General features: G+C 41.7%; 1 protein-coding gene across 2 annotated transcripts in view; it reads left to right on the forward strand.

Moving 5' to 3' along the window:
- Window positions 1-15,420, forward strand: part of POPDC3 (popeye domain cAMP effector 3) — a 148,486-nt gene that overhangs the window by 96,966 nt on the left and 36,100 nt on the right. For both annotated transcript variants that reach the window (XM_085611251.1, XM_085611252.1), the window contains exon 3: window positions 14,961-15,069. In XM_085611251.1, the coding sequence (XP_085467377.1) occupies window positions 14,961-15,069 (109 nt within the window). The remainder of the gene's footprint in view (window positions 1-14,960; window positions 15,070-15,420) is intronic.

Below are 15,420 nucleotides of genomic sequence, written 5' to 3' on the forward strand. Positions count from 1 at the left end.
GGAAAGTGTTGGATAGCAAAATAATTAAATTTACTATTCCAACTCCAGTAAGTGCAACAGTAGGGAAAGTGTGGGATTAGCGAAGGGGCAAAAATGACTATTACCTGTTAGATCTCACGCTTCCTGCACCCTTAGCTGGAGTACTTAAGCCTTCATATGCCTGTTCTGTAAAAGGCAAGACACTTTTTAGAGGATCCCTTACTTGTCAGGAAAGGTGGAGTTTATACACGCTCCCTGGGTTTAAATTCAGATCAGCTCAGGGAACCGGTGCTTCGCTTTCGGTATCTGAACCTGACACCACGCCCCTTCGCTTCCCTAGTTCCTGAAATCTCTCCTTCTTCATTTTAGTAGTCATAAGCCCCCCCTTCACTTTGCAGGAATGGTCTAGAGAGGAGGGAAGATGAAATTAGCATGCTTCCCATCCTCAGACACACCGTTTTTCAGAAACCCATATTTCCTTTCAGTAGTATGTAAGGAGAAGTTCATTTCATGGGGAAAATGTAATTATATTAAGACAGTTCTCCTAAAGGAAAATTTAATTCTAATAGAGTAGTTTCTAGTAATCCCAACTGAAACACTAGGTAATGCAAACACCATCAAAAGGTACAGTGAGACTGATTATACAATTTGAAAAATTGCATACAAAATAGGAAAGTTTAGAGTCCTCTGGTCTTAAAGGTATATAAAGCGGCAGGCAAAGGGCCATTCCAAAGAACAGGAGAGAAGGAACCAGGGACAAAATGAATGACAAAACAAGGTCAACCTTAATTATTATAGCAATGCACTTTGCATGACATACTTAAGGAAAGGCACTTATGCCCAAGATCCTATAAACATACACTTTACCCCTGCATAGGTTGACGCAACTGGGGATGCATTTTATACCCATAAGATTTCAGCTAGCCATTAAGGCACTAATTACAAGTTTGTGGGAATTCGGGGTGTGGATATAGTTGGTCTGGAAATAACAATTCCAGCCAGTATCCCCACACCCTAATATAACTGTTCTGAGTGTGTGGTCACCGAGGTGCAGACACAAACTTACTAGGACCCAAATCCCTCATGGAGAGTCCAGCTTCGCGCAGGTGGCAGACTGGTTCTGGGGATCTGTGCGGGAGGGATGGGGAGCACGTTAGGGCAGGAGAGGCTGCACTTACAACCTGATCCGCACATGATTTTACCGGCTGAATTTCTGGCTACTAAAAACAGGCACAAAGTTCCTGAAACCAGAAAAGCTGGGGTGGAGGGGAGAGAGAGAACACCAGGCCTCTTGTGATTGGGCAGAGCAGTATCCCACCTAGGAATACCACTCCACCTAACAGATAGTCCCCCACCCCATGAATTATCTATCCTTTGTGAATTATGAGAATGTTGCTTTTTTCATAACATTTAATTGACTGATACAAACAACTATAAAATGATGTTATATATTGTTTTATTTCCACAATTTCACTATTCAGAATAAAGACAGTTACTTTCAATATCAATAAAATATTTGCATTGTTTTCACAGTGTTTTAGAATAAATGCACCTTGTTCTTACCTGCAATGGAATGTTAAGTACACGAGGGGAAGGTTGTCCCTTTAAGAAACTGGTTATTGATTTTCTGCTTTATCAAGTAGTATTTTTGTCTGCAGGGCTAATCATTTTACAGTTTATGAAAACTGAAATAGCGCTTGACAGGTAGATTTTGAATGTTAACAAATGGAAGCACATTCAGGATATATGTGTGCAGCCGTGTGTGCACTGAGCCCTGCAAATGAAAGACATTCATCCTCGTCTGTCAGGGAAATTAAAAATTAGTCAAAGTACAAATGATTATTGAATCCAAACCAGGGAATCGGTGGTGCAAAAATGAGACATTACATACTTCCAAACATCACCTTTTTTTGACACATCTGCCTCCCCCACTCCCTTCAAAGATACACACCTTACATGTTTATTTCCGCAGCTACATATCTGACACTCTAAATTAATCCGTGCAAATGTCTTGTGATAGATAACTGAGAATGGTCTGCTTTGTTGTAGATAATGGTCATATTTTCTGATTTTATAAACTGGGAGAGTGGGGAAGTTGAGAAAAAGGCTGTGGAAAGTGACTGCTGAACATATGTGGCTTATAACGACATGCACATGCTTATTTCTGTTATTCTTACTAAAATATAAGGTTCAGTCAAGCAGGCACATGACTCTAGGCCACGTCCCTTATAATGTCGGCCTCATCAGTTATAAAGGCTGCTTAGACATGCTTTTTAGATAGTGGCGATCGTCTTTTTGGAGATTGTTCAGTCCCCATTTCAGACACCACAGTTCTTCATTAAGGCGCCTGATCATTGCTTTCCAAACTTCATTGTATTTAATTATTTCCTCTAATTGAGTTCTGAGCATTAGATAGCTCCTCAATGTAAGTGCAAATTCTCCCTCAAATTCTTTGAAAGGACATATGATTTCATCTGTTTTCCATTAATATTTGTTCTGTTTGTATACTTTTCCACACTGTAGTTATGCTTAACACGCTCAGTCCTGTTTTTTTCACGATGCAGTTTCATTTTAACAAAAGGTGGTCAGTTGATTTTTATTAGCTCTTCCTTTAGAAACTGTGTAACGTACATCACTTACGTTTTTTTAACAGTTGCCATCTTTTAAAACATATCTGCATATGTATTGACAAGATTAGTTGTCTCTTGTTCATGTTTGAATCAATTCTGTTCTTCCATTTTATCCAGTTTTCAGATTTGTAAGCATGGTTGCACCTAGAAGTCAGAGCAAAAAGTGCCATCTGTAAACCTAAATAGCAGACCCTTATTCACAGAATTCGTAGTTTCCAGATATTTGTGTGTGTGCATATTGCGGGATACTTTACATTATCTTTAGTGTGGGAGAGGGAACTGGCTGTGGCAGAGTTTTGGTCCTGAGGAGACCCACTATATGCAAAACTGTGGGTCGAAATCACCACCAATAGTTTTGGTTTCTGGAAACAGCATTTAGGCTGGACTGATATGTTTGATTTATGGATACCCATATTGTATGTATTTATCATATGTTAACTACCACACTATTGCACTTATGAGCACTGTGCGTCTGTACTTTTTTAAATTTCTTGATCAACACCATTAATTCATGAATACAATAAAATTGTGAACTTTGTATATGATCCATAGTACTAACATGGATTTTTGCCTCATGGGATGACTGAAGTGAGTCCCACAAAACCATCTTGTCTTTATTTTACTTCAGATCTTTGGCCGAAAGTCTTTCAAATCTTGAAAACAAACGTTGGTCTTTTCCAAAGCAGCTTGACCTACATACCTCTGTGGGGCTTCACTGATAGAATATCGATGGTAAAAATATCGATCTTCAAAATATCAAGAAAAAAATACAGACTACAAAAATATCGATGTAAAAAATATCGATGTAATTATATATATAAAACAAAATAATATATTAAATATTAATATTAATTTTAACAAAATAAATTAAATTTAATATACATTTTAACAAAATATAACACATAAACTTAATCAAAAAAAGATAAACACACAAACAATAATTTATACATATATATTTATATTTAATTTAAAATAATTAATAAACTATTATCTTTCATTTATTTTAAAACTTTAAATTATATACAAATAAAATATATATAATATCAATAATTTAAAAATATAAAAAAACATTCTATAATAAAATAAAACATTAAAGTATTAAAAATTATTTAAACTTAAATTTCCCAATACAATCAGTGCAACAGTAGGGAAAGTGTTGGATAGCAAAATAATTAAATTTACTATTCCAACTCCAGTAAGTGCAACAGTAGGGAAAGTGTGGGATTAGCGAAGGGGCAAAAATGACTATTACCTGTTAGATCTCACGCTTCCTGCACCCTTAGCTGGAGTACTTAAGCCTTCATATGCCTGTTCTGTAAAAGGCAAGACACTTTTTAGAGGATCCCTTACTTGTCAGGAAAGGTGGAGTTTATACACGCTCCCTGGGTTTAAATTCAGATCAGCTCAGGGAACCGGTGCTTCGCTTTCGGTATCTGAACCTGACACCACGCCCCTTCGCTTCCCTAGTTCCTGAAATCTCTCCTTCCTCGCCGGCTTCCTGTTCCCCAGACTTTAGCTGTGTTTGTGAGCTTTGGATGAACTCCTTTACCTCTGAAACTCCCGGTTGGAGTGTCTTTTCATAGGAGTCTCTGCCGCGTCCTGTCTTTTGTTCGAGAAAGCGGTCGTAAGACTCCTCTTAGTTCCTGGAGTCTTTGGCTTTTGTACTCGCGCAGTGCGCGTCTAACTGGCAATTGATTTACACGCGCGAGGTACGTTTCTTTGAAGTTTGTATTTGATACGCGAGTTGCGCGTTTGACTAATTTCAGTTGTTTGATACATTGTTTCTTCGTACGCGCAGAGCGCGTTTAGTTTAACATCTTGCTGGATACTCTGTTATTATACGCGTGGTGCACGTTGATGAACTGTTTGTTTATTTGTTGCTTCTGTGTACACTGTATCCTTCGCACTCTGAGCGCATTTGCTGACCTATTTATTACAATACAAGCGAGAGACGCTTTTTTTTTCTTTCTCTTAAACAGACTGTGACATTCAGTTAAACAGAGAGACTCCCAGGCAATCCTTTAATTTTTGGGGGGATTCTGTATTCACTTTTCCACTGGCTCCTGACTGATTTCCCCCTCTCTTGACTCCTGACTGATTTCCCCATTTTGACATATATTCATGTACTGTGTTCATTGCCAGTTGAAGAGCAGTCGTTTCTTTTGACCAATCAGCGGAGTCACAATTCTACAAAGCCCCTGCTAAGGGATTGTCTTACTTTTATAGAACAGGCATTGTATTCTGTGAGGTGGGAGGGGACTTATTTCATAGTTGTTTGTCTGTCCCTTTCCACAAGTTATCGCCTTTCCCGCTTTCTGTCCTGTCCTGAGTACTGAGATAACCAGCTGGGGGATTGAGAGTAGTCAAACCTGAGTCTCTCTCCCCACATCTCCTGGAGTCAGCTTATTGGTATAAAGGGGATTACTGCTTTGTCCAAGTGCTAGCTTGGGGAGTGTCGCACCCGTGGCCTGGGCCCTGCATCTTGTTCAGGTTAGTGGTATCGGCAACATTACCACTCCAGTGAGAGCAACAGTAGGGAAAGTGTTGGATAGCGGAGGGGAAAAAAATACTATTCCCACTCCAGTGGGTGCAACAGTAGGGAAAGTGTTGGATAGGGGAGAGGAAAAAATTACTATTCCCACTCCAGTAAGTGTAGCAGTAGGGAAAGTGTTGGATAGCGGAAGGGCAACAATTATTATTCCCACTCCAGTGCGAGCTACAGTAGGGTAAGTGTTGGATAGCGGAGTGGAAAAAATTACTATTCCCACTCCAAAGAATCCAACAGTAGGGAAAGTGTTGGATGGCGGAGGATAAAAATTACTCTCCCTGACTTTGGTGCTCCTTCAGTCTCTCTGCCAGATTCTTCTGATGGTAACCTATTAATTTCTTTTTTATTTCATTTTTTTGTTAGGGTTTTGCATGCATTTCATTACATTGAACTTTTGCTTATATATGCTCCAATCATTTTATTACATCATCATCAACCTTTGTGTGATCTATAGTGAGTGGGTGCTGTAGTCCGTTAGTTGCCGAGGTTTCCTGTTATAATCAGTAAGACTTGTCGCCCCCTAGTGCGCTCTGCTTGGTCCCCGTGTATGTCAGCACGGTAATGCCTCCAGCGTCCGTCTCTATCGGGGTCAGCACTACCTCCCCAACTTAGTTTATGCAGCGTTCCCTTCTTTCCCAGATTCACTGTCAGGTCATGTATCTAGGACCACGGTGTGTGAGCCGTCAACCGGTGCAACTACCGCCTACGGGGCGGTTTGGAACGGGCCCTAGGGAGGGGGGGGGGGCCCTCGAACTGGGAAAAAGACGGGGAGGGGAGAGGAAGGGAGTAGGAGGTGAAGAATGGAAGGGGGGGTAGGGGTGCGGGACTGGTGAGTGCGAGGTTCTCGTGTCAGATTGTGGGAGGACTGATAGCTAGTGCGAGCGATCCGTCCTGAGGTCTACTCAGGAGAGGGGGGGGGGGTCGAGCCTATCATTTGTCACTTGTCGCGACACAGGGGGCCGGGTCCGCGCTCGCTCTCGCACCTAGGTGCGCTGCCTGCCTACGGAGTCGTCCGCGACCTCCACCAGGTCGGGGCGGCCAGGGGAAGCCGTAGAGGCGTGAGGGGTGGGCTGTGTCGCGTCCGGGGCGTCCCTCGACTCGTATTTTTGCTTAAAAAGGATGAGGAGCTGCGCCCATTCCATAGATATCGGGCGTTTACGGGCGCCCTTCGCCTCCTCCTCCCTCAACAGTTCCTCCTCAGCTGCTCCCCATTTGAGCACTGCTCCTGCCCATGCCGGCGTGGACGGTCCTCCCGGGGCCCTCCAATGCATCGCGATGTTCCTCTTCGCGAGGAGCATGGCCAAGGACATAAACTTCCATTGCACCTTCGCGGTTTTCTTCTTCGGGGATATCCCCAGTGCACATCCCTCCCAGGTGGCGGCAGCCGGGAGTTCAGTTGTAGCTCGAACGGTTTGGTACACCTCCCCCCAAAAAAGGTGTATGGAGGGACAGGCCCAGAACATATGCTTGAAATCGGCGTCCACCAGGTGGCATCGAGGGCAGTCAAATTGCGTATCGGGGTAAAACCGGTGGAGTTTGTCTGGAGTAAGATACGCCCGGTGGAGAATGTTGAATTGGATATTTTTAAATCGCGCGTTCCTGGACACCTTTTTGGGGGACTCCAGGGCTTTACGCCACTCCGCATCGTTGAATACGCGGCCTGCATCGTCCTCCCACGTTTCCCGGAGTTTGTCCAGGGAGACGTCCGCCAACTCCCGAATCGCTTTGTAATGCCAGGAGACTAGGTGACTGTCAGCTCCCATATGCAGCACTGCTGATGGTAACCTATTAATGATGGTTCTGTCAACCTATTATAATCTTTGGGCACATTTGATATCATTATTTTCTGGTGTTCAGCCCATGAGTAGTTTGGTATAATAAGTCTGCTCTACGTTTTTGCAGTCAAGTACTTCTCATTTGTTTTACGTTTGTACAAATACTCTTCAGTCATGCTGTGTGTAGAAGTCTGTAAATTCTCCTTGTGGTAGCTGAAATTAAACTTAGGCCCGAATTTACTAACTTTCACTCAACACAACAACTGAACTTTCTCCTCTACATTGCCTGTATGGGAGAAAGCGGAAATGTGCCATATTTTCAAAAATATATTGTGCTTCTGCTCTCTCCCTGCACTGGTTTTCTTGTTGCAGCCTAGCATCAAGGCAGCCACCCTCTGCAATGTCAGTCTTTCAAACCACTGCTATCTGTGATAGCTGAAAGGCTCTTGCCAACACTATCTATGGTAGCTTCACCCAATATAGAAAAGACTCAACGCTTCTAAACAAACTGCTTGTTACCACCTATAAACCGACCTTCCAACTACCCTTAAGTGCATCACCAGCACAGGTGTGGCTTGAATTTGGACTAATTAACGAATCATTAGGAAGGATGAACTCCACCATAAAAATCTGATACAAAATAAAACGTAACTCAAAACAGTCATAAATCACTAAAGCACTCAGGACAGAAGTGGAAAAAGACAAAAAGTCCCCATATAATAAATATCTATATAAAGGTCTCCAAACCACCAAAACGGGAGGTCTGTGGAACAAAACCCTATCTTTCTCAGCTTTTAGACTAATTACCAACAAAATGGTAAGACTTCAAACGCTGGTAGAAGATAAAAACACGTTAAGCCAGCAAACACATGCATGGATGGTAATCAACAACTATGGGGCTCATTAGGATGGCAGGTGGATTTGATCCGCCTGCCACCGTAGCCGTGATTGGGTCCGACCGCCATGCGTGCGGCGGTACCACCCATCCAAATATGATGGGACCGTTGCGGTTGGATTCTGCACCCTTAACATTGCGGCGGTGGCTGCTGACAACAGCACTGCTGCGATGTCAAAAAGAGTATGATGTGCATTTCGCTGCACTATGTGGCAGGCACTACAATGTGCCTGCCACTTGGTGTAGTGAAATGTAGAGGGGTACCCCCCCAGTGCATCCACAGCTCCCCCCAACACAAGGGGGGCACGCAACGGGCCCCAGAAGACATTCTCTGCCAGCCTTTCAATGGCGGTTCAACCTCCACGGAAAGGCTGGCTTCCGCCGGCATCATAATTGTGCCGGCGGAGCCTGCTTGGCTCCGCCGCCATTGTGAGCATGCTGACCGCCCAGCCGGGCAATCGTGATCCTAACTGTTAGTAGTCACCAAATGAGTCCAGCAAATTTCACTCCACTATTCTCATGGTAATGATCATAGTCTTTTTTAAATTAACTGGACATTTTTTCGTGATTGACATATTGTAGATAACAGAACGAGCATTTCATTGTGATGCCACCACACAGCAACATCATGCATGTTGTGCATTATATACAAAGTATGCGTGGTGTGATAGGGCCGAGCAAACAGTGGAAGTACAGCACAGCTGCCTACTTTGTGTATGTAATGTTAAGCACACCCAACCAAGCAAAGTTTCTCATCATCCATGTGATTAAAGGCAATAGACCTGCTGACATCCTCGTGCCCACTTTATGATTTTGGTGAGTACCCAGATGATTTTGATTAGCTAGATATATTCTGCACTCATGCAGTGACCATGAAGGTACTCCTATAGGATGCAATATAGGACTTTTCTATTACAAAAGCATTATCATTATCCTCTATGCTTTGTCCATTTTTACTTAATTTATGTTTTTCTGGCAAGAATATCATCAGTCATCAAGGCTTAAGCCTCTATTTGCTAGTCTCTTGTTTGCATCTGTTTATTGGTATTTTAAAAAATCAACTTTTTCCGCGTTTGATTATTTTCTGGCAAACGAGTGGCATTGCTCTCAATCTTTCTTGACAATAACGCGGTGAAAAATAACTATTATATGAAATAGAAATTGTTTCCCGGGACAGTTCTGGCTTTTGTTTTGAGGGCTCATTCAAAAATTCAACATCAATGGCCATTGAATATATTCAGGAGTTTGAAAGTGGTAATTTAATTTGGTAGATTATTGCTACTGTACCAAAATTACCACACATTCTGATATGGCAAGCTGCAACCAATGCTAACAATGCATTTATTTATTACATTTTATCATAATATTAAACGCTTTATGTTATGTACTAGCTGTCTCTAGTGCCTACCTAGTAATGATAAATGACAATATGCATTTAAAAAGCCAGTTATAGCTAACTGGTGGACACAAAAATTCATTCTGTAGCAATCGGTCAGTCTATAGTACAATGTAAGGTTGACAGGTACTGCTGTTTCGAAGAGCAAGGATACCACTGACGTAGTGGATAAGTATTTGCAAGGTACCAATGGGCACAATTGTCAAAAAATGTACATAAAATAAAAAGATGACATATTTGTATGAGAAATTAGGTCACTTGATCCAGTATAAAATACGAATAGTTTCAAATGCAAGCAGCACATACTTTTTCAGCTTGTTGGAATTGGTAGGATGAATCTGACGGCAGGTAATAATCCCACATATCACACACAAAAGGGAAAGCACAGTTTAGGGTCCTAGTGTTAAACCATCCACACAAGCACTCTCTTAACATATGGACCCTGGCTGCAAGAGTATACAAAAGGCACAGTTCTGTGACTCATTAGGTAGGTTTTCAGTCATCAACCTATGAGGGGGAAATCTTGGGGGGGGGGCTTATGACTACTAAAATGAAGTTGGTGTGCTCAAATGGATGTCATAAGGGCAAGGTTACGTAGTTGTATGGCCACTGCATTAATTCGAGCTTTTATTTCTGTGTCACTTTAAGTTCTGATGCTGTTATGTGCATTTATACCAGTGAGGCCACATTAGTGGAAAGATATATGCATCTGATTGAAGCTTTTACTATGAGAGATGCATAAGGGAAGAGGTGAGGCGCCGCGGCCAGGGTGACTGACGCTGGAATCTGAGGCTCACGGTTCGATCCCTGGCACCGGCGCCAGGTCAGCCCAGCACCATGTGACTCTGGGCAATAGCTTGCTTAATCTTCCCGACGGACCCCAGTGCTGGGATGCCTTCGGGTAACTGTTCGTGCTTTACAAATACTGGATTTAGTTATTTATTTTTTATAATGCCATCATCCTTGATTGTTGAAGGGACTTGCTTGGTAGCAGCCGCGGACCGTGCAGGTTACAGTGGTGGGGGTGGGGCCGTGTAAGGGGGGACTTCGAGGGACGATGCAGAGGTAAAATTAATTATTTATTTAATTTCCCCTCGGCATCATCCCTCGAAATACCCCCTTACCTGGCCCCACCGCCCACCACTGTTACCTGCATAAACCGCAGCTGCTTGGTAGGAAGAACAAAGATTGTTATATACACTCACATGCGTTCTGTATGGTTTAGAGCATGCCTTCGCTGCTTCTGGTCAAAGCGGTTTCTTACCTCACTTCTGAGGATTGAAATATGTTCTTTCCCAGGATCTTTCAGATTCTTTCAATGGCCATTTAAGTCTTTATCATTTCACAGTACCATAGAACTGGAGAGGAAAGAGTTGCATTTTGGCTGAACATTATACATGTAAAAGCTAAGTTAGATATCTGTATCAGAATCACACCTAATAGCCATTTGGGTGATTTGATTGATTGAGGTATAAACCTTTCTGTCGATATGTAATGTATATTCTCATTCTCTTTACATTTATATTATTTTTTAGATTAAACTACCATTAAGACTATTGAAGTGGCAGAGGGAGCCAGTTATTAGCTCTAGGTTAATTTTTAGTTTATCTCGAAAGTTCATCTGTTGCCAACTTATTATTATCAATTCCTTAAAGTATTCATAGAGTGGGCTTTTGCTCCACCCAGAGGAGTATTTTTCTTCCTTCTCACAATATTGGCTATTTGGTGCATCAGTCCACTTTCTATTTATTAGTTAAATTACAATGCATTATTTAAATAGAAAATATGTATTATCCTATTTAATATGTTATTATTGTTAAATTATTTTTCAAATACAAAATATATTAAATGTTAGAATTATTACATAATTTTTTTAAGCTGAAGTGGTTTAGTAAAAATATTTTATAATTAAATGTGTACTGTTTATATATTTTGTTAAATATTTATTTTTATTTATTTATATTTCTAACAATTTTAAATAATGTAATTGAATGTAACATTATTTCCAGTTGGGTTTTATTTTAAGTCCCTACCTCCATTATTTTCTATGGGAGGGTGTTGCAGTACCTTTGGTTGACCATGTGTAGTGTTGAACCTACTACAAAAGTGTAAGGTACTACAAAAGTGCAGTTTGTGAATACTGAAAAATCGTAAACTTACTCAAAAATGTAGTTGTGCATCAGGCCACTCCAATTTCACTCTAAGGGCCTGATTACGATGCGGTTAGGAAATCTTCCCAATCTAATCGGTTTGGAAATGGTTTCCGACCGCCTCGGATCGGGAGAGTCCGACCGACCGAGTATGATGAATCCGGATGCTTCCAGATACGATTTGGTTGGACTCCCATTGACTTCTATGGGAGCCTATGTTCCTAACCTCATCGTAATCTGGCCCTCGTTCGGGAAGACACCATCCCGATCCCATTCGGAAGGAGCAAATGCCAATAGGGGAGGCCTTCCTAACCACATCGTAATTAGGCCCTAAGTGTCAGTGAACTATTCACAGCCCTGCTGATGTTATTTAGCCTTCTGCAGTTTTATATATCTCATACACATCAACTGCACAATCCTCCTCAGTTGGCAGAGCCTCAATTGCTCAAACTGAGGTGTGTCTTCAGCTCTTTCTAAATCCCCACTCGAACACAGCAATAAAGACTGATCAAATATTACTTAAGTTCAAGTGTACTCCATTGTGTTACAATTAACCTCTTCCTATAGCCCCCAGTACACGCTTCTGAATCTGTAAGGAGGGGTACTGTTGAGAGGTAACCCATTAGACCCCTTATCTGTTGGTTAACCTCAATAGCAATGCAAGTTGCTGTTAAACCGGCTGATTCAGAAGCGGTGTGGAAAGTGTGTAGCTACAGTATTGGTTCTTTCCACAGGATTCATGTTCAAAACGACATTGCTTGGCACATGAGGTTCCATGCACCACAATGAATTTGCTAATTAACTTTCAATCTCCCACAGCTTCTGCTTGCATTACAACCTGTGTACCCCCCAAACATCTCCCCAGACCCGGGATCTGAGGCTTCCAGAACTGGCCACCATCACTCACAGACTACAAGGGAGGTCTCTAGATAGGGCGGGTAAGACCACATATGTTTATAAGTCTCCAAGTGTCAAAATAATCAAGCCTGACACATTAGGCTACTGTATCTTTCTTCCACTTTTAAGGGGCCGATTACTATGTAAGTCAGAAAGGCTCTGAATCGGATTCGGGTCTGCCGAATTCGATTTGGAATCTATCTTTCCAAATGACCGATTACGATAGTTGGATAGCGTTCGGACTTTCCGAGTCGGGTCCGACTCAGTTCCGAATGGCATTCAGAGGAATGGAGTTTGTCTGAGCCGACTCGTACACGTCTATAGATTGGGCTTCTGACCGAGCAAATACAATATCGCATTCGGACAGCCTTTCCAAATCGGTTGTTCCGGCATGGATTGGCTGTCGGAATCTGACTTTAGGGACCCGTAGCAGGCCCTTCTTCACCCAAAACCTTCCAAATGTGTCCCGTGGACACCCGAGGAACCCCCCTTTCCAACCATGCACAGTTTGGCAGACACTAAGGAGTGCCCGCCACAGGGTGCACAATGTTCCCCAGACACCCCTTCCTTCAATGGGAGCTTGTGTATTCGGTCGGAACTCAGGCTCCCATTGAAGTCAATTGGAGTCCGAACGAATCGTATTCAAAAGCATCGTAATCTGTCAGTTGGATTCACCAAATCTGATTCGGGCGGAAACCACTCAGAGACCGATTCGGTTGGAATGCTTTCCGACCGACATCATAATCAGACCCTTAGTCAAGGGGGCATCATGGGTATGGGTTTTTATGCACTTATTTGGAGCTCATGATGGCAATTTTACATAGTTGAATGATCAGTGAATTAAGCTTACTTTCTTTTCAGTCACATGCAAGCACAATATCTCTGTCACTTTTTTGTGGGTGTGGATTGACAATGAGTTTAAGGTAATCAGTATATCTCCAAAATTTAGCACATGTAGTGCCACATTACTTTTAATGGATACAAGCAGGTTAAAGTCAGATTTAGAGCATCAAGGAGCCAAGTGTCAGGTTTATGGTCCACGGAAACACTGAACCATGACTTCTAACAGGATATGTTATACATGCAGGCTTAATAATTGTGTTTGTGTATTAAAGCTAATTGAATTAAAATGAGTGCTGATTGTTCCACTGTGATGCCTTCCTCTGCACTAACACTACTCTGCTTATATCAAATTTCATACATTAAGAAGGTAGCCCTTAAGATTGCCTCATCTTGATTTGACTAAGCTGTTAGTTATTAATAAATGATTTGAAAGCACCTGGGCAGAACCCAGCCACTTAATAAAAAAACAAACTCAGACCTTGGTTTTAATAAAGCTTTTTGAAATTGTATAATGTAGTATTTCATGTTAAAACACCTTCATTGGAAAACAAATCATTGAATCAGACCCTAAAAGAATTTAATCTATCTATCTAGACCCTACACTAAGAGTTCGAATTCGATGTCGGACATACCTGAGCCCGTCTGACATCGATCTTGAACTGGGACCGACGACCTCCTGTCGGCTCTCCCAAACCAACAAGTAGGATGCGACCGAACAGTTCTTTACAATGGGAGCATGCATTCTTGTAAATAGCCGAGGTGCTGTTCATCCCTGGACCCCATGGCAGGCACCTCAAGGTGCTTGCCACTGGGTGCAGGGATCAACGGGGGGCACCATAGGTGCCCCATAGGCCTTGCACCCATGGGGGCCCTGCTGGGGGCCCCCAAAGATTACGATGCCGTAGAAACGGCTCCGACCAAGGGTCAGAGACATTTCCCACGGCATCGTAATCTGCCCCTAAAAAGGAAAATGAGCTACATAGAAGTAAACACCTGATCTGCGTGGCCGGTGAGAGTAATAGAAGAGTTGAAGCTATGATACATAATGGGAGGTTGCATGTGGTTCAACCTTGGAGCAAAAAAGTATGACTGAACGCTGCACAAAAGGAATTTCGGCAAAGAATTGAAAGCAAGGCACTATAAAAAAGTACAAATATTAATAATTAATGAAAACATTTTCACAACTATAAATGTAAACATTTGTAAAGATTCAATGTTTGAAGAGTGTATGCTAATTAAAAATTAAAGATGAAAATCAGTATTTGGAACCGCAGCATGGCATTGTGATATTGGTATCACAACCCCCTAGTAATTGTTGTTTTGTTGCCCAGAGTTGGAAATTCAAGAAAATCTATAGACACATGAAGGAACATTACAAACCATAGAAATTCTGATACACTCAGTACATAGCTTCTGAAGTAAAAGTGTATCTATTGCTCCTTCAGTTGTGTTGGAATAAAGTATGATTGGTACATGGGAACTTATTGAGGGGTGCATGTTGGGGACGGAGGCTCGCAATGTGCAGAGGAACACATTAACCATGTGTCCCATCCTCTGTCCTGTCTCCAGGATTTTCAGGCATTTCTAATGCCAGGTGATCTTAAGGTCTAGGATTTCCAGGCTTAGCTTGCTGAGTAATTTCTCTTATCCTAGAGCGGTTTCCTTATATAAATGTCCTGGTTTGGATGATTAGGACTTTCTTAAAAGAAGTGCACGGTGTAAGCCGAGATAACCTGTTATCATTTCTGAAGGATGTTAAATGAAATGTTAGACCATATATAACTATACCACAGTCATTTACATTGTCCCATGATATACTGCTAATCCTGACTACTTTGTTTTCCTAGGATCAGAGTGACAGTTGATGGAGAGTTTCTGCATTACATATTCCCACTTCAGTTTCTGGATTCTCCCGAATGGGATTCACTTAGACCATCAGAAGAAGGAATTTTTCAGGTAACTTATGGGTGGTGCATTGAGCTTCTGGTTTCTAAGTTAGTAGTAGTTGTTGAAATGGAAAATTATATATAGAGAGACTGTATAGAAGGGGCATATGTCTTAAAGGTTATACCATAATTGAGAACATTCAGTCCTAAGTCGTGTTCATCTTCACTTGTTTACTTGTTCAATAATTGTTCTGTTGTGTCACCTTTAATAACTGCATGCACTATTGTGTTTTACGTTTATGCATTTTACAAATACAAATGTTAAAAAGCAAGATTAATCCTTTTCAAATATACTCAGCCTAATGAGAATACAATTAGAAAGTAGTAATAATGAACAAACTGCATGTTTTTATTATTTTTC

The sequence above is a fragment of the Triturus cristatus genome, chromosome 6, assembly GCF_964204655.1.
Source record: "Triturus cristatus chromosome 6, aTriCri1.1, whole genome shotgun sequence".
Classification (NCBI taxonomy): Eukaryota; Metazoa; Chordata; class Amphibia; order Caudata; family Salamandridae; genus Triturus; species Triturus cristatus.